This window comes from Neoarius graeffei, chromosome 2 (assembly GCF_027579695.1).
Source record: "Neoarius graeffei isolate fNeoGra1 chromosome 2, fNeoGra1.pri, whole genome shotgun sequence".
NCBI classification, from domain to species: domain Eukaryota; kingdom Metazoa; phylum Chordata; class Actinopteri; order Siluriformes; family Ariidae; genus Neoarius; species Neoarius graeffei.
Window position 1 is genome coordinate 87,553,618 of NC_083570.1, and position 16,650 is coordinate 87,570,267.

At 40.2% G+C, this 16,650-nt stretch overlaps 1 protein-coding gene across 1 annotated transcript in view; it reads left to right on the forward strand.

Moving 5' to 3' along the window:
* Positions 1-16,650, forward strand: part of LOC132881999 (dedicator of cytokinesis protein 2) — a 282,249-nt gene that overhangs the window by 65,240 nt on the left and 200,359 nt on the right. The window contains exons 21-23 of the mRNA XM_060915143.1: positions 170-304; positions 15,208-15,316; positions 15,634-15,704. Coding sequence (XP_060771126.1) covers positions 170-304; positions 15,208-15,316; positions 15,634-15,704 — 315 coding nt within the window. The remainder of the gene's footprint in view (positions 1-169; positions 305-15,207; positions 15,317-15,633; positions 15,705-16,650) is intronic.

A 16,650-nucleotide genomic window follows, 5' to 3' on the forward strand; every position in this document is an offset into this window, starting at 1 on the left:
AGAATGACGGTGTTATTAAAGATGAGTACAAATCTGAACAGAAATGGAAAACTTAAGCTTACCCTTTTGATTAATGGATTAATAGACATGCTTTTTACATGCACACTAAGGTTATTACTTGTAAAATGAAACTGATGTCTGTGTTTTTTGTGTTCTCTTTCTGCTGCAGGAAGTTGATGTCAGTGTTGAAGACGTATTTGGACGTGTCTAGTCGTGGTGAAGCATGTGAGCCCATTCTCCGCACATTGAAAGCTCTCGAGTACATCTTCAAATTCATCGTTCGCTCCCGCATGCTCTATTCCCAGTGAGTGTGTGTGTGTTCATCAATGCCTTGCATGTGTTTCTGTGTATGATTAGATTCAGGCTGAATTAAAATGCTCTGATATTCATCATTAATATACTTTATTAACCAATAACTCAGCAGGCAGTAGGCATTCTGGGAAGTTGATTATATTGTAACAGGTGGGCTTTTAATAGTGCTGTGGTGTGTGATGTCACTGTTGTGTTATTATTTTTGTGTTGACTGAGCATGTGTGTCTGTGTGTATGCAAGTTTTCAGAATTTGTCTGTTTCTCAGTTGAATGCCTCTCTGTGTGTGTGTGTGTGTGTGTGTGTGTGTGTGTGTGTGTGTGTGTGTGTGTGTGTGTGTGTGCTTAAATAGTTTTCCATAGTGCCACTTTTAAGAAGCTGACTGCTGCATTAATGTGCCTGATAACTATTGATGGCTCGACAACAGCTAAATGTGCTCTAATTATGAGGCGTGTGTGTGTGCGCGCATGTTTTTGATTATGTGTGAAGCTAAACGAGCAGTAATAAAGAAGCCAGTGTGTGAATTAGCATGTGCGAGAGACTGAAGTGACAAAAGCCAGAAGAGAAAAGATGGATTCGTTCTGTGGCTCAGTGCGCCCAACAGTGTATGAGAACTAGAAAGACTATTAATTAGAGAGCATGATGTGATATAGAGAGATTACTGGGAACACATCCAAGAGCACCACAGTGGTTTACCCCTCTGTCTCTCTTTTTCTGTGCCAGTAATTCTGGATGTGTCTTTGAATGCTGCTCATTTTGATTTTTTTGTTTGTTTGTTTGTTTTTTCCCAGGAAGGTCCAATTTCTATCTTGAAAAGTTGGATTGATGAGATCTGTATGTTTGAGTGCGCTGCTAATGTTAAGTAGTTAGTGATTTATTTTGGTATCTTCCCAACATTTTGCTCTTATTGTGCAACCCCACTTCCAAAAAAGTTGGGACGCTGTGTAAACTGTAAATAAAAACAGAATGTGATAATTTCCAAATCATGGAAACCCTATATTTCATTGAAAATAGTACAAAGACAACATATCAAATGTTGAAACTGAGAAATGTTATTGATTTTTTTGAAAAATATATGCTCATTTTGAATTTGATATCAGCAACATGTTTCAAAATTTGGGTCAGGGGCATGTTTACCTCTGTGTTGCATCACTTCTACTTTTAACAACACTCTGTAAACGTTTGGGAACTGAGGAGACCATTGCTGTAGTTTTGAAAGAGAAATGTTGTCCCATTCTTGCCTGATATACAGTTTCAGTTGCTCAACAGTTTGGGGTCTCCTTTGTCATATTTTGTGCTTCACAATGCACCAAGTGTTTTAAATGGGAGACAGGTCTGGATGGGAGGCAGGCCAGTTTAGCACCTGGACTCTTTTACTATGGAGCCCTGCAGTTTTAATATGTGCAGAAAGTGGTTTGGCATTGTCTTGCTGAAAGAACAAAGGCCTTCCCTGAAAAAGATTTTGTCTGGATGGCAGCATATTGATCTGAAACGTGTATATATCATTCAGCATTAATGATGCTTTCCCAGATGTACAAGCTACCTATGTCATGTGCACTAATGCACCCTCATACCATCACAGATGCTGGCTCCTGTGGAGGGCGGCCCCATGTGGACAGTTGGGGGTCGCGCCTGGAGGACGCTCTGGACTCTTGCAGTGGTGCTTTTGTGGCTGGGGACTGCAGTTGACTTGCTGACTTTAGGACTGCAGTTGACTTGGGCCAAGTTTACATTAGACTGTATCTGTCTCATTTTCTTCGCGGATGCACTGTCCGTTTACATTAAACCGCCTAGAAACGCCGGGAAACGGGAATCCACCAGGGTCCACGTATTCAATCCAGATCGTGTCAGCTCCGGTGCTGTGTAAACATTGAGATACGCGGATATGCTGTGCTGAGCTCTAGCTGGCGTCGTCATTGGACAACGTCACTGTGACATCCACCTTCCTGATTCGCTGGCATTGGTCATGTGACGCGACTGCTGAAAAACGGCGCGGACTTCCGCCTTGTATCACCTTTCATTAAAGAGTATAAAAGTATGAAAATACTGCAAATACTGATGCAAATACTGCCCATTGTGTAGTTATGATTGTCTTTAGGCTTGCCATCCTTCCACTTGCAAGTGGTAAGTGATATGCGCTGGGATCACACACACAGCGGCTCAGTCCAGAATCAGTGGTTGTGCACTTCACTCGCGTGCTCTGTGAGCTGCGCAAGGCCGGAGTGCGCACCCTCCAGAGGGCACTCGCTGTTCAGGGCGGAGTGATTTGGAGCGCAGGATGCCTGCGGAGCCGAGCGTATCCGTGTATTGGTGTTGCTGTGTGCACGCAAATTGTGTATTGGTGTTGCTGTGTGCACACTAATCGTTTTAAAAACGTTAATCTGATGATCCGCTGATACGGGCTAATGTAAACATGGGCTTGCTGACTTTGGGATTACGGTTGTCGTGAACGGTTTTGCGCTCGGGTTTCCATCAGTGGGGGGTTTATAGCATCAACGAAGCTGACTTTATGTTAGGACTGTTAATGTTATAGTCATGTTGTCTGTTGTTGCCCGGATGGGGATGGGTTCCCTTTTGAGTCTGGTTCCTCTCAAGGTTTCTTCCTCATGTCATCTGAGGGAGTTTTTCCTTGCCACCGTCGCCACAGGCTTGCTCATTGGGGATAGATTAGGAATAAAATTAGCTCATATTTTAAGTCGTTCAAATTCTGTAAAGCTTCTTTGCGACAATGTTTATTGTTAAAAGCGCTATACAAATAAACTTGACTTGACTATTGAATTGTGCACTGATAACAAGCCGGATGGTCCCTCTCCTCTTTAGCCTGGAGGATGCGGTGTTCATGATTTCTGAAAAGAATTCCTACTTTTGATTCGTCAGACCTTGGAACAATTTTCCACTTTGCCTCAGTCCATCGTAAAAGCGCTCAGGCCTAGAGAAGGTGATGGTATTTCTGGATATTGTTTATATCTGGTTTTAACTTGCATTTGTGGATGCAGTAATGAACTGTTTTCACAGATGATGGTTTTCTGAAGTGTTCCTGAGCCCATCCAGTGATTTCCACTACAGACACGTGTCTGCTTTTAATGCAGTGTCTCCTGAGGGCCTGAAGATCACAGGCATCCAATGCCAGTTTTCAGCCTTGTCTCTTGCATACAGAGATTTCTCCAGATTCTCTGAATCTTTTAATGATATTATGTACAATAGATGATGTGATCCCCAAATTCTTTGCAATTTAACATTGAGGAACGTTATTCTTAAATTGTTGCACTGTTTGCCCATGCAGTCTTTCACAGAGCAGTGAACCCCTCCCCATCTTTACTTCTGAGAGACTCCGCCTCTCTGGGATGCTCTTTTTATACCCAACCATGTGACAGACCTGTTGCCAATTAACCAAATTAGGGGTTTTTTTAGCATTACACAACTTTTCAGTCTTTTTTGCCCCGTCTCAACTCTTCTGAAACGTGCTGCTGACATCAAATTCAAAATGAGAATATATTTTCAAAATAACAATAAAATTTCTTAGTTTCAACATTTGATATTAGATTAGATGAGATAAGATGAGATGAGATTAGATTAGATAAAACTTTATTGATCCCTTTGGGAGGGTTCCCTCAGGGAAATTAAGATTCCAGCAGCATCATTACAGATAAACAGAGAAAATAAATAGAGAAAACTTCTAGATAAATTAAAATAAATTAAGTATTTACATATACAAATATAAAAAGAATAAAATATGGGGAAGAGAGGAAGGGGGAGAGAGAGGAGGGGGGAAAGGAAAAAAGGGGGGGCAGCAGGAGAGATATTGCACTTTATCTGGTACTGCTTATTGTTAGGCTAGGCTACTGCTCCTTCCCCTCCTCTGTCCTCCTGTTACTCCTCCTCCCCCCCAAAGAGGAGTTGTACAGTCTGATGGCATGAGGGACAAAGGAGTTTTTGAGTCTGTTTGTCCTGCACTTGGGAAGGAGCATTCTGTCACTGAACAGGCTCCTCTGGACAGCAAGCTGGACTGGACTTGCAACACCAATCACTTATACAGGAAGGGACAGAGCAGGCTGTACTTCCTTAGGAGGCTGTGGTCCTTTAACATCTGCAGGAAACTCCTGTGGATGTTTATGTTGTCTTTGTACTATTTTCAATGAAATACAGGGCTTCCATGATTTTGCAAATTATCGCATTCTGTTTTTATTTACAATTTACACAGCGTCCCAACTTTTTTGGAATTTGGGTTGTAAAAATATGCATAGACAGTCAGAGGGCACAGATATAACCCGACACCTTTGGCCTAACTGTGAACTAGAAATTGTAAGTTTAGAAAAGTCATTTCAGAAAATGACAAATTACCTACCTACAACTCAACTCATGGGTTCAGATCCATGGTCTTTCCATACCATGGTGGAAAAAGTAAAGCCTCTAATGAAAAGTAAAAAGTTTACTTTTAAGCAAGAAAGATGCGCTTAGAGAGTGTGCAGGTTCTAAATGTCACTATTCCTGTCTGCCATTGGGCCAAATATCATATAATTATGTGGTAATATGATTCCTGATTAATTTTTTTGTACTTTCAAAAGCATCTTTTGAGGAAACATATGACTTTGTCTGCCAAGTAAACCGGGATGTCTGGTTGGTAGCAATGCTGCATCACAGCTCCAAAGTCCCCAATTTAATGCTCAGCTTGCGTTGCTGTCTATATGGAGCATTTCATTTTCTCCTTGTGTCCTTTGAGCTTTCTAGTTTCCTCTCATTGTCCAGAAACATGCCAGCAGGTAGATTGCTATGCTACATTGTACCAGTGTAAATAAATGTGTGTATGGTGCCTTGTGATGGACTGGCATCCTATCCAGGCTGTACTTCCACTTTACGTCCGGTGTTCCTGGGTTGGGTTCAAATCCAGTGCAACCGTGACAAGAATTGTCATCTAATCATTCAGCTTCTCGGTTTGCTCGTTTTAAACCTATCCCACTATTTTATTGTGTTTCCATTTGCCACACAGATTAGTTTATTTGCCTTGGCATTTAAGCAGCTTGTATTATTGCAGGTGTTTCTTTGTTTTTCAGCTTTAGAATGACACCCAAAGTAATTCTAATGCATAATTTCACATCAGCTAATCGAATCTGTATAACCCGATAAATGTCACCAGCTAAATCAAACAGGAGGCTTATTCCATGTGAATAGAGTTTTACTGAATCCTTTAACTTCTTGGATCAATTAGTGGGTCTGGACTTACGTGAGCTTCGGTATTATAATTTGATTTAAAATGCAAAACATAGCATAACATACTACAGTACGATATAGCAATTTTATAATAATGATGATGCCAGTACTGAAGTTTTAATAAAATGTTTTTATTTGTAAAAAGTAAAATGTTTGCAGTCAAAACCAAGTAGAGTAGAGTGGGGGAAAAAGACCCCCTTAAGGAAAATTCAGTTTTTCTCCAAGTTGAAATGAACCATGTGTTTAGTTTTATCATATTTTTTGACAACAGTGACATGAACAATAATGCCACCTAAAGTTTGCCTAAAGTTAATACTTAATTTTTTTTTTTACAAAAACAAACATTGTGCCAAGGGGGCAATAGGCCCCCTCACTAAAAAAAAGCTGTTTGGATAGCAAAAGTGTTTACTTAAGCCTATAATGTGAAAGAAACAAGAAAATATCCCTGAATTAATGAATAGATGCATCATTTTATTATATTTCGCATTTTAATTTCAATATAATTTTGTGTGGATTGAACATGAATTAACAAAGAACAAGTGCATCAATAAATTATGCTAATATTCATTTTTTTTAATATTAAGTTCAAATTACTTGCTTTACTCAATCAGGTAAGCGAGATGTTATTAAAAACTATGTATCTGCTATTCAGAAATGTATGAAATACAGTAATTATGATAAAAGGAAACGATGCCCCCTGGGGGCTATTTACCCCGCCATTAAGGGGGCGTTTTACCCCACAGACTACACTTTTACAAAAAAGGGTCTTACTTTCAAAATGTGATTCAACTTTTTATACCTAATGTATTTTTTTAACGTACTGACTTGTCCACATACACAGCTGTGATATCTGACGAAATAGCAGCTATCTAAATACAGTTTTACGGATATCTGAAAATTATATCACTTACCATGAAATTTGATCTCTCTCCCCTGCGTTGCTGATATGCGATCCACAGTGGATATTTGTATATCCCCGTTGTCAAGCCAGTCCATATCAACAATAGAAATGTAACTTTGCACCATCTGGTGGTTATTTTGGGTAAAACAGGCCGGGGCCGTATTACCCCACGGGGGCTTTTCCCCCCACTCTACTCTATTAAGTGCTGTATATTCTATGTTTCTGTCTGTATATGTATCTGTTTAGCAGTCCAAATACAGTGCCCTGCCAAAAAAAAAAAAAAAGTCATGCTCTCTAATGTTTGGTTGGACACCTTTAGCTTTGATTCAGCATGCATTCGCTGTGGCATTGTTTCAATGAACTTATGTAATATCACAACATTTATTTCAGTCCAGCATTGCATTCATTTTTCACCAAGATCTCATATTGATGATGGGAGAATCGAACCACTGCGCAAAGTCTTCTCCAGCACGTCCCAAAGATTCTCAATTGGGTTAAAGTCGGGACTCTGTGGTGGCCAATTCATGTGTGAAAATGATTCTTCATGCTTCCTGAACCACTCTTTCACAATCTGAGCCCTAATTTTATACCCGTTCCATCAGGGAAGAAAAAATCCATTGATGTGAACCTGATCATTCAGTACATTCAGGTCATCAGCTGACTTCATTTTATTGCCCCATAATGTTGCTGAGCCTTGACCTGACCAACTGAAGCAACCACAGATCATAACACTGTCTCCAGAAGCTTATGTAATGGTCACTATGCATGATGGATGCATCACTTCACGTGCTTCCCTTCTTACCCTGACATGCCCATCACTCAGGAAGAGAGTAAATCTGGATTTATCAAATCACATGACCTTTTTCCATTGCTCCAGAGTCCAATCTTTATGCTCCCTAACAAATTGAAGCCTCTTTTCCTGATTAGTCTCATTAACAAGTGGTTTTCTTATGGCCACACAGCTGTTTAGTTCCAATCCTATGAGTTCTCATCACACTGTGAGTGTGGAAATGATCTTAATTTCACTATTAAACATAGCTGTGAGTTCTACTGTCAATTTTTTTTTTAATGATTTGACTTCACTAAGCATTTGAGTGATCTCTGATGATGGTCAGTCAGAGTTTTTTTTCCAACCACATTTTTTTCCCTAAAGTTGATGGTTCACCACTATCTTTCAGGTTTTAATAATGCATTGGACAGTTCTTAACCCAATTCCAGTTATTTCGGCAATCTCCTTAGTTGTTTTCTTTGCTTGATGTAGGCCAATAATTTGACCTTTCTGAAATACAGTGACATCTTTTCCATGAGCACGGGATACGTCTTCCTACATGTTTGTTTAAGAAATGAGAAGCTACTCACTGCATCAGTTAGGGTTAAAAGAATTGTTTCCAGCTGAAATACATTAATCACTGCAGTAATTATCCAATCCAAGGCTCTTATGCATTTGCTTATTTAAATCCAAATGGCTTTTTTGGGGGGGTGGGCAGTATATTTGTATCTACATTCAGATTTAAGGTGGTCATCGGGAAGGAGGAAGGAAGACAAGGAGACATGGTGGTGGAACAAAGAAGTGCAGGAAATTATAAAAGAGAAGAGGCTAGCAAAGAAGAATTGGGACAATCAGAGAGACGAGGAAATCAGGCGGTTATACAGAGAGATGAAACAGAAGGCAAAAAGAGCGGTAGCGAAGGCGAAAGCAGATGCATACCAGGAGTTGTACGAAAGACTGGAGACCAAAGAAGGAGAGAAAGACCTGTACAGACTAGCTAGGCAGAGAAACAGGGAAGCGAGGGATGTACAGCAGGTAAGAGTGATGAAAGATGGAAATGGAAATGGTATTGTATGAGAGAGTGGAGTGAATGAGAAGTATATTAGAGTGGTGCAAGACATGTATAACAGTGAAACAGCAGTGAGGTGTGCAGTTGGAACGACTGAATGGTTCAAGGTGAAGGTGGGACTCCATCAAGGATCTGCTTTGAGTCCTTGTTTGTTTGCCATAGTGATGGATAGCTTGACGGACGAAGTGAGGCAAGAGTTGCCATGGAACATGATGTTTGCGGATGATATTGTGATATGTGGTGAAAGTAGAAAGGAGGTTGAGTTGGGTTTGGAGAGATGGAGGGATGCATTGGAATGAAAAGGAATGAAGGTGAGCAATAGCAAAACAGAATACATGTGCATCAGTGAGAATGGGGATGAGAGTGTAGTGAAGATGCAAGGAGTAGACGTAAAGAAAGTTGGTGAATTCAAGTACCTGGATTCAAGTAACTGTGCAGGAAAATGGGGTTCTGCGATAGTGAGGTGAGAAAGAGAGTGCAGGCAGGGTGGAGCAGTTGGAGAAGGATTTTGGGAGTCATTTGTGATAGGAAAGTCTCAGCAAAAGTGAAAGGTAAGATGTATAAGACAGTAGTGAGACCAGCTGTGATGTATGGATTGGAGACCGTACCCTTACTAAAGAGACAGGAGGGCAAAGTTGGAGGTGGCGGAGTTGAGGATGTTAAGGTTTGCGATGGGAGGTTGGACAGGATAAGGAACGAGCACATCAGAGGGACAGCACATGTGGAGAGCTTGGGAATTAAGCTAAGAGAGATGAGACTGAGATGGTATGGGCACATCCTGAGAAGAGATGCAGAGCATGTGGGAAGGAGAATGTTGAGGATGGAGCTGCCAGGCAAATGAAAACGAGGAAGGCCAAAGAGGAGACACATGGATGTGGTGAGAGAGGACATGAAAGTGGCAGGTGTGGTAGAGAAGGATGCTGAAGACAGGGAGCAATGGAGATGAAAGATCCGCTGTGGCGACCCCTAATGGGTAGCAGCCAAAAGAAGATGATGATTCAGATTTAAACTTGAAATCTGCTTTAGCCATAAGAGCTTTTCTTTTATTTCTGCCAGGATGTATAAATGGCAGTCCTGTCATCATGGTGTGTGAGTTCTGTCTCAAACAGTTCCTCAGCCTCAGCTACATCACTCAAGTTCATTATTGGTCTCAATTAGAGATACTCACAGGACTGTTTTTCAATTTCGCTTGCAGCTTTGTTGGAACAATATTTTCTCATGTATTTAATTGGTTCAATTTCCCAAAATATAAACAAGATACTCACCACTTTTAGTACACCTTGTATGTATTTGTATCTCTATTTGTATCCATTTATAACACATTATTTGTTCATTCTATATAAGGTATGCATAATTGGTTACATCACTCATATACCTGTTATCATTAAAATATTGTTTTTTTAAAGTGTTATTTTTCCTTGTTTAAAGGCTTTACTGTATCATTGGTACGTGAAAATATGTTGCTATTACTTTGATGCCAGAGCAAGGAAAACTGAACACTTGACCGCACAATTAAATTTCAAATAATTTTAAAGTAAATTTAAAAATAAGCCCTTAGGACAGAAGCAGAATATACAAAACTTACTGTTATCTTATTTTGACAATATTGATGGTGAGAATTTCAAATAATAAAACATCAAATCACAGGTACTGTGTCTATATTGTTGGCTTCTACTCCCACTGAATGTATCCTCTGTGCATGTTGTGTCCCAGAAATACATAATTAGCACTGTTTGGTCCTATTGCATCTATTTCCTTAATAGTTTAAGGTATACAGCCAGGAATAAATTAGAAAACTGCTTATCATTAAAAATTAACAAATGTCCCACTTGTAAGTATGACTTAAAATGATGTCCTTGCACAACCTTTAGGTCAGGAGCTCATATTTGATGTTCCCAGTCATGCAGAAAGGTATCATAACAATTAGGAAACATGCTTTTGAGTTCTGAAACAGAGTTTTCTTTAAAATAATGATTTTGCTGAGGTTTTTTTTTTTTTGTTACTTCTCTTGTAGTGCTCCATCATCTTCCATAATTCTCTCATTTCTCTCTATTACACTCAGACTCTGTACAGTGCTATCTGTCTCTGTAATAACCCGCATGCCTCTGCTGGCTGTACAAGGACAGGCAAGAGTTTGTAACTGACGGCCCTGAAGTCTGTAAAAGATCTTCAAATGCTTTTTCATTTTGTATGGGCCACTGGGATTAACATGCTGTTGCAGTGGGAGTATGTGCAAGTGTGTGCATGGGAGAAAGCTCAGTCCTACTAATGACAAGCCTTATGGTTGTTTGTCCTGTTGCGTTTGATGAGGTTTGTGCTAGCACCATCACACAAGCTTTATTCCATCCGTCAGCATTTGATGTATAAATTTGTCTGTGTGTTGTGTATTTTTTTAAGTTTCATCTTGTGTACTTTAATGTAAAGCAGAGGTGCATGTGAATTGCAGCTACGGCTAATCTAACTGCCCTTAAAATAACAATGAATAATGTCACAGTATAAAGTTGAAATTTGGCTTTTTTTTCTTCATTTTTTTCCACTTGGAAATGCAGCCATGACAGAGAAAGCTTTCAGACTGATTTGAAATTATCCCTCGAGGTGATTACTTTTTCCCCTTTTAACTTACAGAAAAGTGTTATGGATTAGTGACCAAAATATACTGTAATCAGTACACAGTTCACAGATGCATACAAAAATAAATAAATAAATAAATAAAAACACACATATTAGTGTACCATAAACTCATCCCAGACAGTTGCATAAAGTTGTAATGGACATTATATTTGTTAGCTTATTAGCTCTGTTACTTTTGTGTATATTCTAAAATAAGCTCATAGGCATTGAGTAGTAATCGACTACTACTACTACTACTACTAATAATAATAATAATAATAATAATAATAATAATAATAATGCACAAGGTAACTCAACCGTTGGATCTTTTTTAAACAAATAGGCTCGGTAGTGAAACATACCCGATGCACTCAATACTGGGTAAGTAATAGATCAATCCTTAATTGGGTTACTTGTTAGCTCATCCGGCCGACAGGCAATGAGCTTATGCCATTATGTGTTGTCCGGCGTCAGTCCGGCGTCATCCACATTTCACAAAAATCACTTCTTCTCTCTCAATTCTTCACCGATTTTTATTTCTTTTGGCAGGAAGGTAGGTCTACCTGGGGTGCATATAGCTTCTACCCACATTTGCATAATTGCAATTAATAATGAAGATATGGAGTAATTAAGCCCTAACAAGCAGCTTTCACACATATCGCTTTTTCTCCCTCAATTCTTCACCGATTTTGATTCTTTCTGGCATGGTACCTAGGGTGTATATAACCTAGGGGTACCTAGGGTGCATATAACTTCTACCCAGATTTGCTTAATTACAATTATTAATTAAGTTATGGACTAATTAAGCCTTAATGAGCAGTTCAACAAAAATTGTTTCTTCTCGGTCAATTGCTCGTCGTTTTGGATTCTTTCTGGCAAATAGGTCGGTATTCCTAGGGTGTATATAGCTTCTATATATAGCTTGTATATAGTGTATATATAGCTTGCAACATTTATTGTGCAAGGTGGCCCACTTTAGATCATTCCTTCTGGACTAGACGGGATGAGCCGGAATGAGCTACGCCGTCACAGACAGTCTTGTTTTTCATGTTCTTCAGAAGAGTTAAATCATCCTAATCATTGTGCAATGAAAAGGAAAAAAAGAGAATCTGAAAACTATCAAGGTTGATAAATGAGTTATGACTGACCTTGTGGACATGTTACTTAGCACATATAGTATTAAACCTGTTGCAATTCCTGCAGAAACACGGCTAAAACATTGCTGAACCACTACAGGATACAAATTCCATTTTCCCATCTTGCATCATGTGACTTTTTTCACTTCTGTGATTTGATTCATGTTTATCTGACACATGCAGGGTGCATTCTGTCTCCACATTTCTGGAGTACAGACACAGAGACTAATGTTTCACTGAAGTCCTCTGTTATGTCCCAGTAGTGTGTAGAGTGTCAGAGGCACTGTGAACACTGCTGTTCCTTGAAGAGATGAATTATAAATATGGATGATGATGTGATAATAGCATGTCACTAGTCACATTTCATTGGTAGATAGCATGAGGAAAAAAGTGTGTGTGTGGGTGGTCTGGTCATGGAATCTCCCCAACGTTTTCCTGATTTCATTCCACATAATTACGAGCCACATCTCTGAGCTGTGTCAGGTGTCTAAGAACAGAGAGAAGACAGAAAGCTCAGTGTGTTGGGGCTGCAGGACCAAGAGCGAAGAGAACTGAGCTGAGAGTGTGCTTAACTGAAAGTAAATTAAGGAGAAAGAGGAGTGAGAAAGAGGGACAAATGACATCGGAAATAGGGAATAGATAGAGAGGCAGGATGGTGAGACACAATTAAAGAGAAGTGGCTGAATCAGGACAGAATGGTATAAAGACAGAGAAAATGGAAGAGTGAGACGTCTTTGGTGCAGTTTCTTAAATCAGACAGCTTTGATTGAAGTGTCAGTCAGGATGGTGTTCTCAGTGCAGCACAGTGAAGAGAATTCTCTGTCTTATATCCACTATATCAAGCCAAGCAGGGGATTTAAACCATGATCTATCTGGTAGACTTTTTCCAGTGTGTGTTGTGGAGCTGCTCCATAAACATTCTGCACTTATCTAAGACTTAAGAGTTACTATTACTGACTAATTCAATTTGGCTCCAGTACTAAAATGCTTCTGATCTGTAACTCCTGAAATTATGGCATCATAAATATATATTCAAGTGATTAAATTCAGGGTGGCATGGTGGTGTAGTGGTTAGCACTGTCGCCTCACAGCAAGAAGGTTCTGGGTTCAAGCCCAGTTGCCAACGAGGGCCTTTCTGTGTGGAGTTTGCATGTTCTCCCAGTGTCTGCGTGGGTTTCCTCTGGGTGCTCTGGTTTCCCCCACAGTCCAAAGACATGCAGGTTAGGCTAATTGGTGGCTCTAAATTGACCGTAGGTGTGAATGTGAATGGCTGTTTGTCTCTATGTGTCAGCCCTGTGATGATCTGGTGACTTGTCCAGGGTGTATCCCGCCCCTCGCCCATAGTCAGCTGGGATAGGCTCCAGCTTGCCTGTGACCCTGCACAGGATAAGCAGCTACAGATAATGGATGGATGGTTAAAATCATGATGACGCTGTTGCTAAGCAACTGGGAAATAAAAACGCTAATGACTCAGGCTAATGATTTAGTTAGTTACAGAGCATTTTTGTGGAAAAAAGTAAAAGCAGAATGATGCAGAAATAAAACAAATCTGTTCCTAGCATTAACATTTCCCTCAGATGTGCTGGAATAACTAAGAAATATCATTAAGCCATCACTCTTTGTGACTAAAATTAAGCCCAGCATCAACCACAAACCCAGGGCTGAGAAACATGAACATTGCACAGCTAGTTGTAAACTGTCTGAAAGTTTAAACTTCCAAATTTGTCTGCCCTCCATTTTGTATCATTTGAAGTAAATTGAATTCCATTGACTTGAATGTAGACCAAGAGCCAGTGATGTTAAAACACTGTCATTTCATCAATGTAAAAACATCTCAAGCAAAGCAAGTTATTTTAAAGAATGTGAGCAGTGCAAGGAGTTTGGAAGATTGCTGAGAAAGTAGCAAATATGAGAGTAAATAGGACAGCTGATCTCCCCGAAAAAGAAGTAGACAATTAAACATCCATCCATTATCCATAACTGCTTATCCTGTACAGGGTTGCAGGCAAGGTAGAGCCTATCCCAGCTGACTATGGGCGGGAGGTGGGGTACACCCTGGACAAGTCACCAGATCATCGCAGGGATGAGACATAGAGACAAACAACCATTCACACTCACATTCACACCTACGGTCAATTTAGAGCCACCAATTAGCCTAACCTGCATGTCTTTGGACTGTGGGGGAAATCGAAGCACCCTGAGGAAACCCACGCAGACACGGGGAGAACATGCAAACTCCACACAGAAAGGCCCCCGTCGGCCACTGGGCTCAAACCCAGGACCTTCTTGCTGTGAGGCGACAGTGCTTACCACTGCACCACTTTGCCGCCCACAATTAAACATACAAGTTACATTACAGGTATTTGGTAGATGCTCTTATCCAGAGTGATAACATATCCAGAGCAGCCTGGGGAGCAGTTGAGGGTTTGATGCCTTGCTCAAGGGCACTTCAGCCATTCATGCTGGTTTAGGGAATCAAACCAGTGACCTTTTGGTCTCAAAGCTGCTTCTCTAACCATTAGGCCATGACTTCTCCAACAAGTGTGACATGGATGTTTTTTGTTTGATTTCATATGAATACAGCTGTTATGTAAAAGTATGAATACTTATCCTGTACCTAAGCTTAAAGTAAAACCATCCATCCATCATCCATAACTGCTTATCCTGTGCAGGGTTGTGAGCAAGCTGGAGCCTATCCCAGCTGACTATGGGCGAAAGGCGGGGTACACCCAGGACAAGTCACCAGATCATCACAGGGCTGACACATAGACACAGACAACCATTCACACTCACATTCACACCTACGGTCAATTTAGAGTCCCCAGTTAACCTAACCTGCATGTCTTTGGACTGTGGGAGAAACCGGAGCACCCGGAGGAAACCCACGCAGACATGGGGAGAACATGCAAACTCCACACAGAAAGGCCCCCGTCAGCCACTGGGCTCTAACCCAGAACCTTCTTGCTGTGAGGCGACGGTGCTAACCACTACACCACCACCGCCCTAAAGTAAAACCTAATGTTGGTATCTGTGGCTGTGTCTCTGGGCTTTGAAATGGTTAATCAATTAATATGGGCAAAATTATTTGCACAGTTTATTGTATTTAATATTTATTTATATACTATACTGACTGCTACTTTACACCCCCCACCCCATTTCTCTTTTTTTACCCTTCTTCTCCTTCTCCCTCTCTCTCTCTCTCTAGGCTGTATGAAGGGAAAGAGCAGGCTGAGTTTGAAGACTCTCTAAAGGGCCTGTTTGAGTCCATTAACAGACTGATGAAGAGTGATTACAACACAACCCTACTGCAGCAGGTTTGTGCGTGTGTGTGTGTGTGTGTGTGTGTGTGTGTGCGCACGCAGATTTATTTATAAGTTGCCTTCCTTATAGAACTTTTCCTTTTTAATGAATTTAACATTCGTGCTCAGCCAGTCGCATCATCTCATCACACTTGGTTCTGGACGGGCACCTATAGCTTTAACACGCCTGGCAGCCTGACACAAAGTGAGACGTTCACAACAGCTGATTTCAGTGTGTTTAAAACAGCCAGATTTGACACTTGAAGTGCTGTGAACAATTAACACAGATCTAAATAAAACGTGTGTGTGTGTGTGTGTGTGTGTGTGTGTAGGTTGCAGCTCTGAAGTATTTGCCTGCTGTGCTGCAAGATATTGAGACCGTTTTCGATGCAAAGCTGCTCAGGTGAGGCTGTCACACTTTATAATAGAAAAAGAAAAATAGAAATCGAAAGGTGGAGAGGTTTACACTGAGGGCATTCAGCACACAAAGCATTCTGTATGGTCAGCATTCCACACAGGTATAGTTGCTTCAAATGCTTATGAGACAATGAACACTTCCATTGTAATGAAGGTGTTTAATTTTTAATAAAATGACAGCTTCTCTTGGGTTCCTTAGTGGCCGTACGGGAGGGAATATGTCTTATCTCAGCCACTATCTGGGAAGCTTTCTTTGGAGAATGCACCATGAATGCTAATTTGCAAGGAGATGAGAGGTAGCAGCCTGCATTGCGGAGAGAAAATTGCTTCTTTGTTACATTGTTCAAGCCTGTTTTAAATAACATGAAACTTTCAATGTAAGAAACCGTTAGTTCACAATTTCATCTGAGTTTATTAAAGAAGAACAAAAAAATATATATATGGTATGACGCTGGTACATTCTTATGTAAATAAATGCAAAATTACACAATGCATGTGGAGTTACAACGGGAGCACAATTACATGAGTGTGAAACACTTTAGGATGTTTTTATCAGCTGGGAGAGAAATGTCATCCATATGCCAACATAAGATGAGAAAATCATGAGTGGGCAAGTGTACAAGATAAAAATAGAAAGAAAGAGGTAAAACATTTTGACTTGGAAAGGCATCATAGAAACAGACAATCGAAGAGTCATACAAGAAAGGTGTCCACTTTTTCAGACACTGTGTCTTCAAGGACTTGAAGGCAAAGAGGCTAATAAAGGACAAAAAAAAATTCAGTCTTGTTATTGAAAAATAATATACAGTACATAGTGCATTACATGATATTTTCATCAAGTATATACAGTATAATGTATCTATATACAATGTCTTGCAAAAGTATTCATCCCCCTTGGTGTTTGTCCTGTTTTGTCGCATTACAAGCTGGAA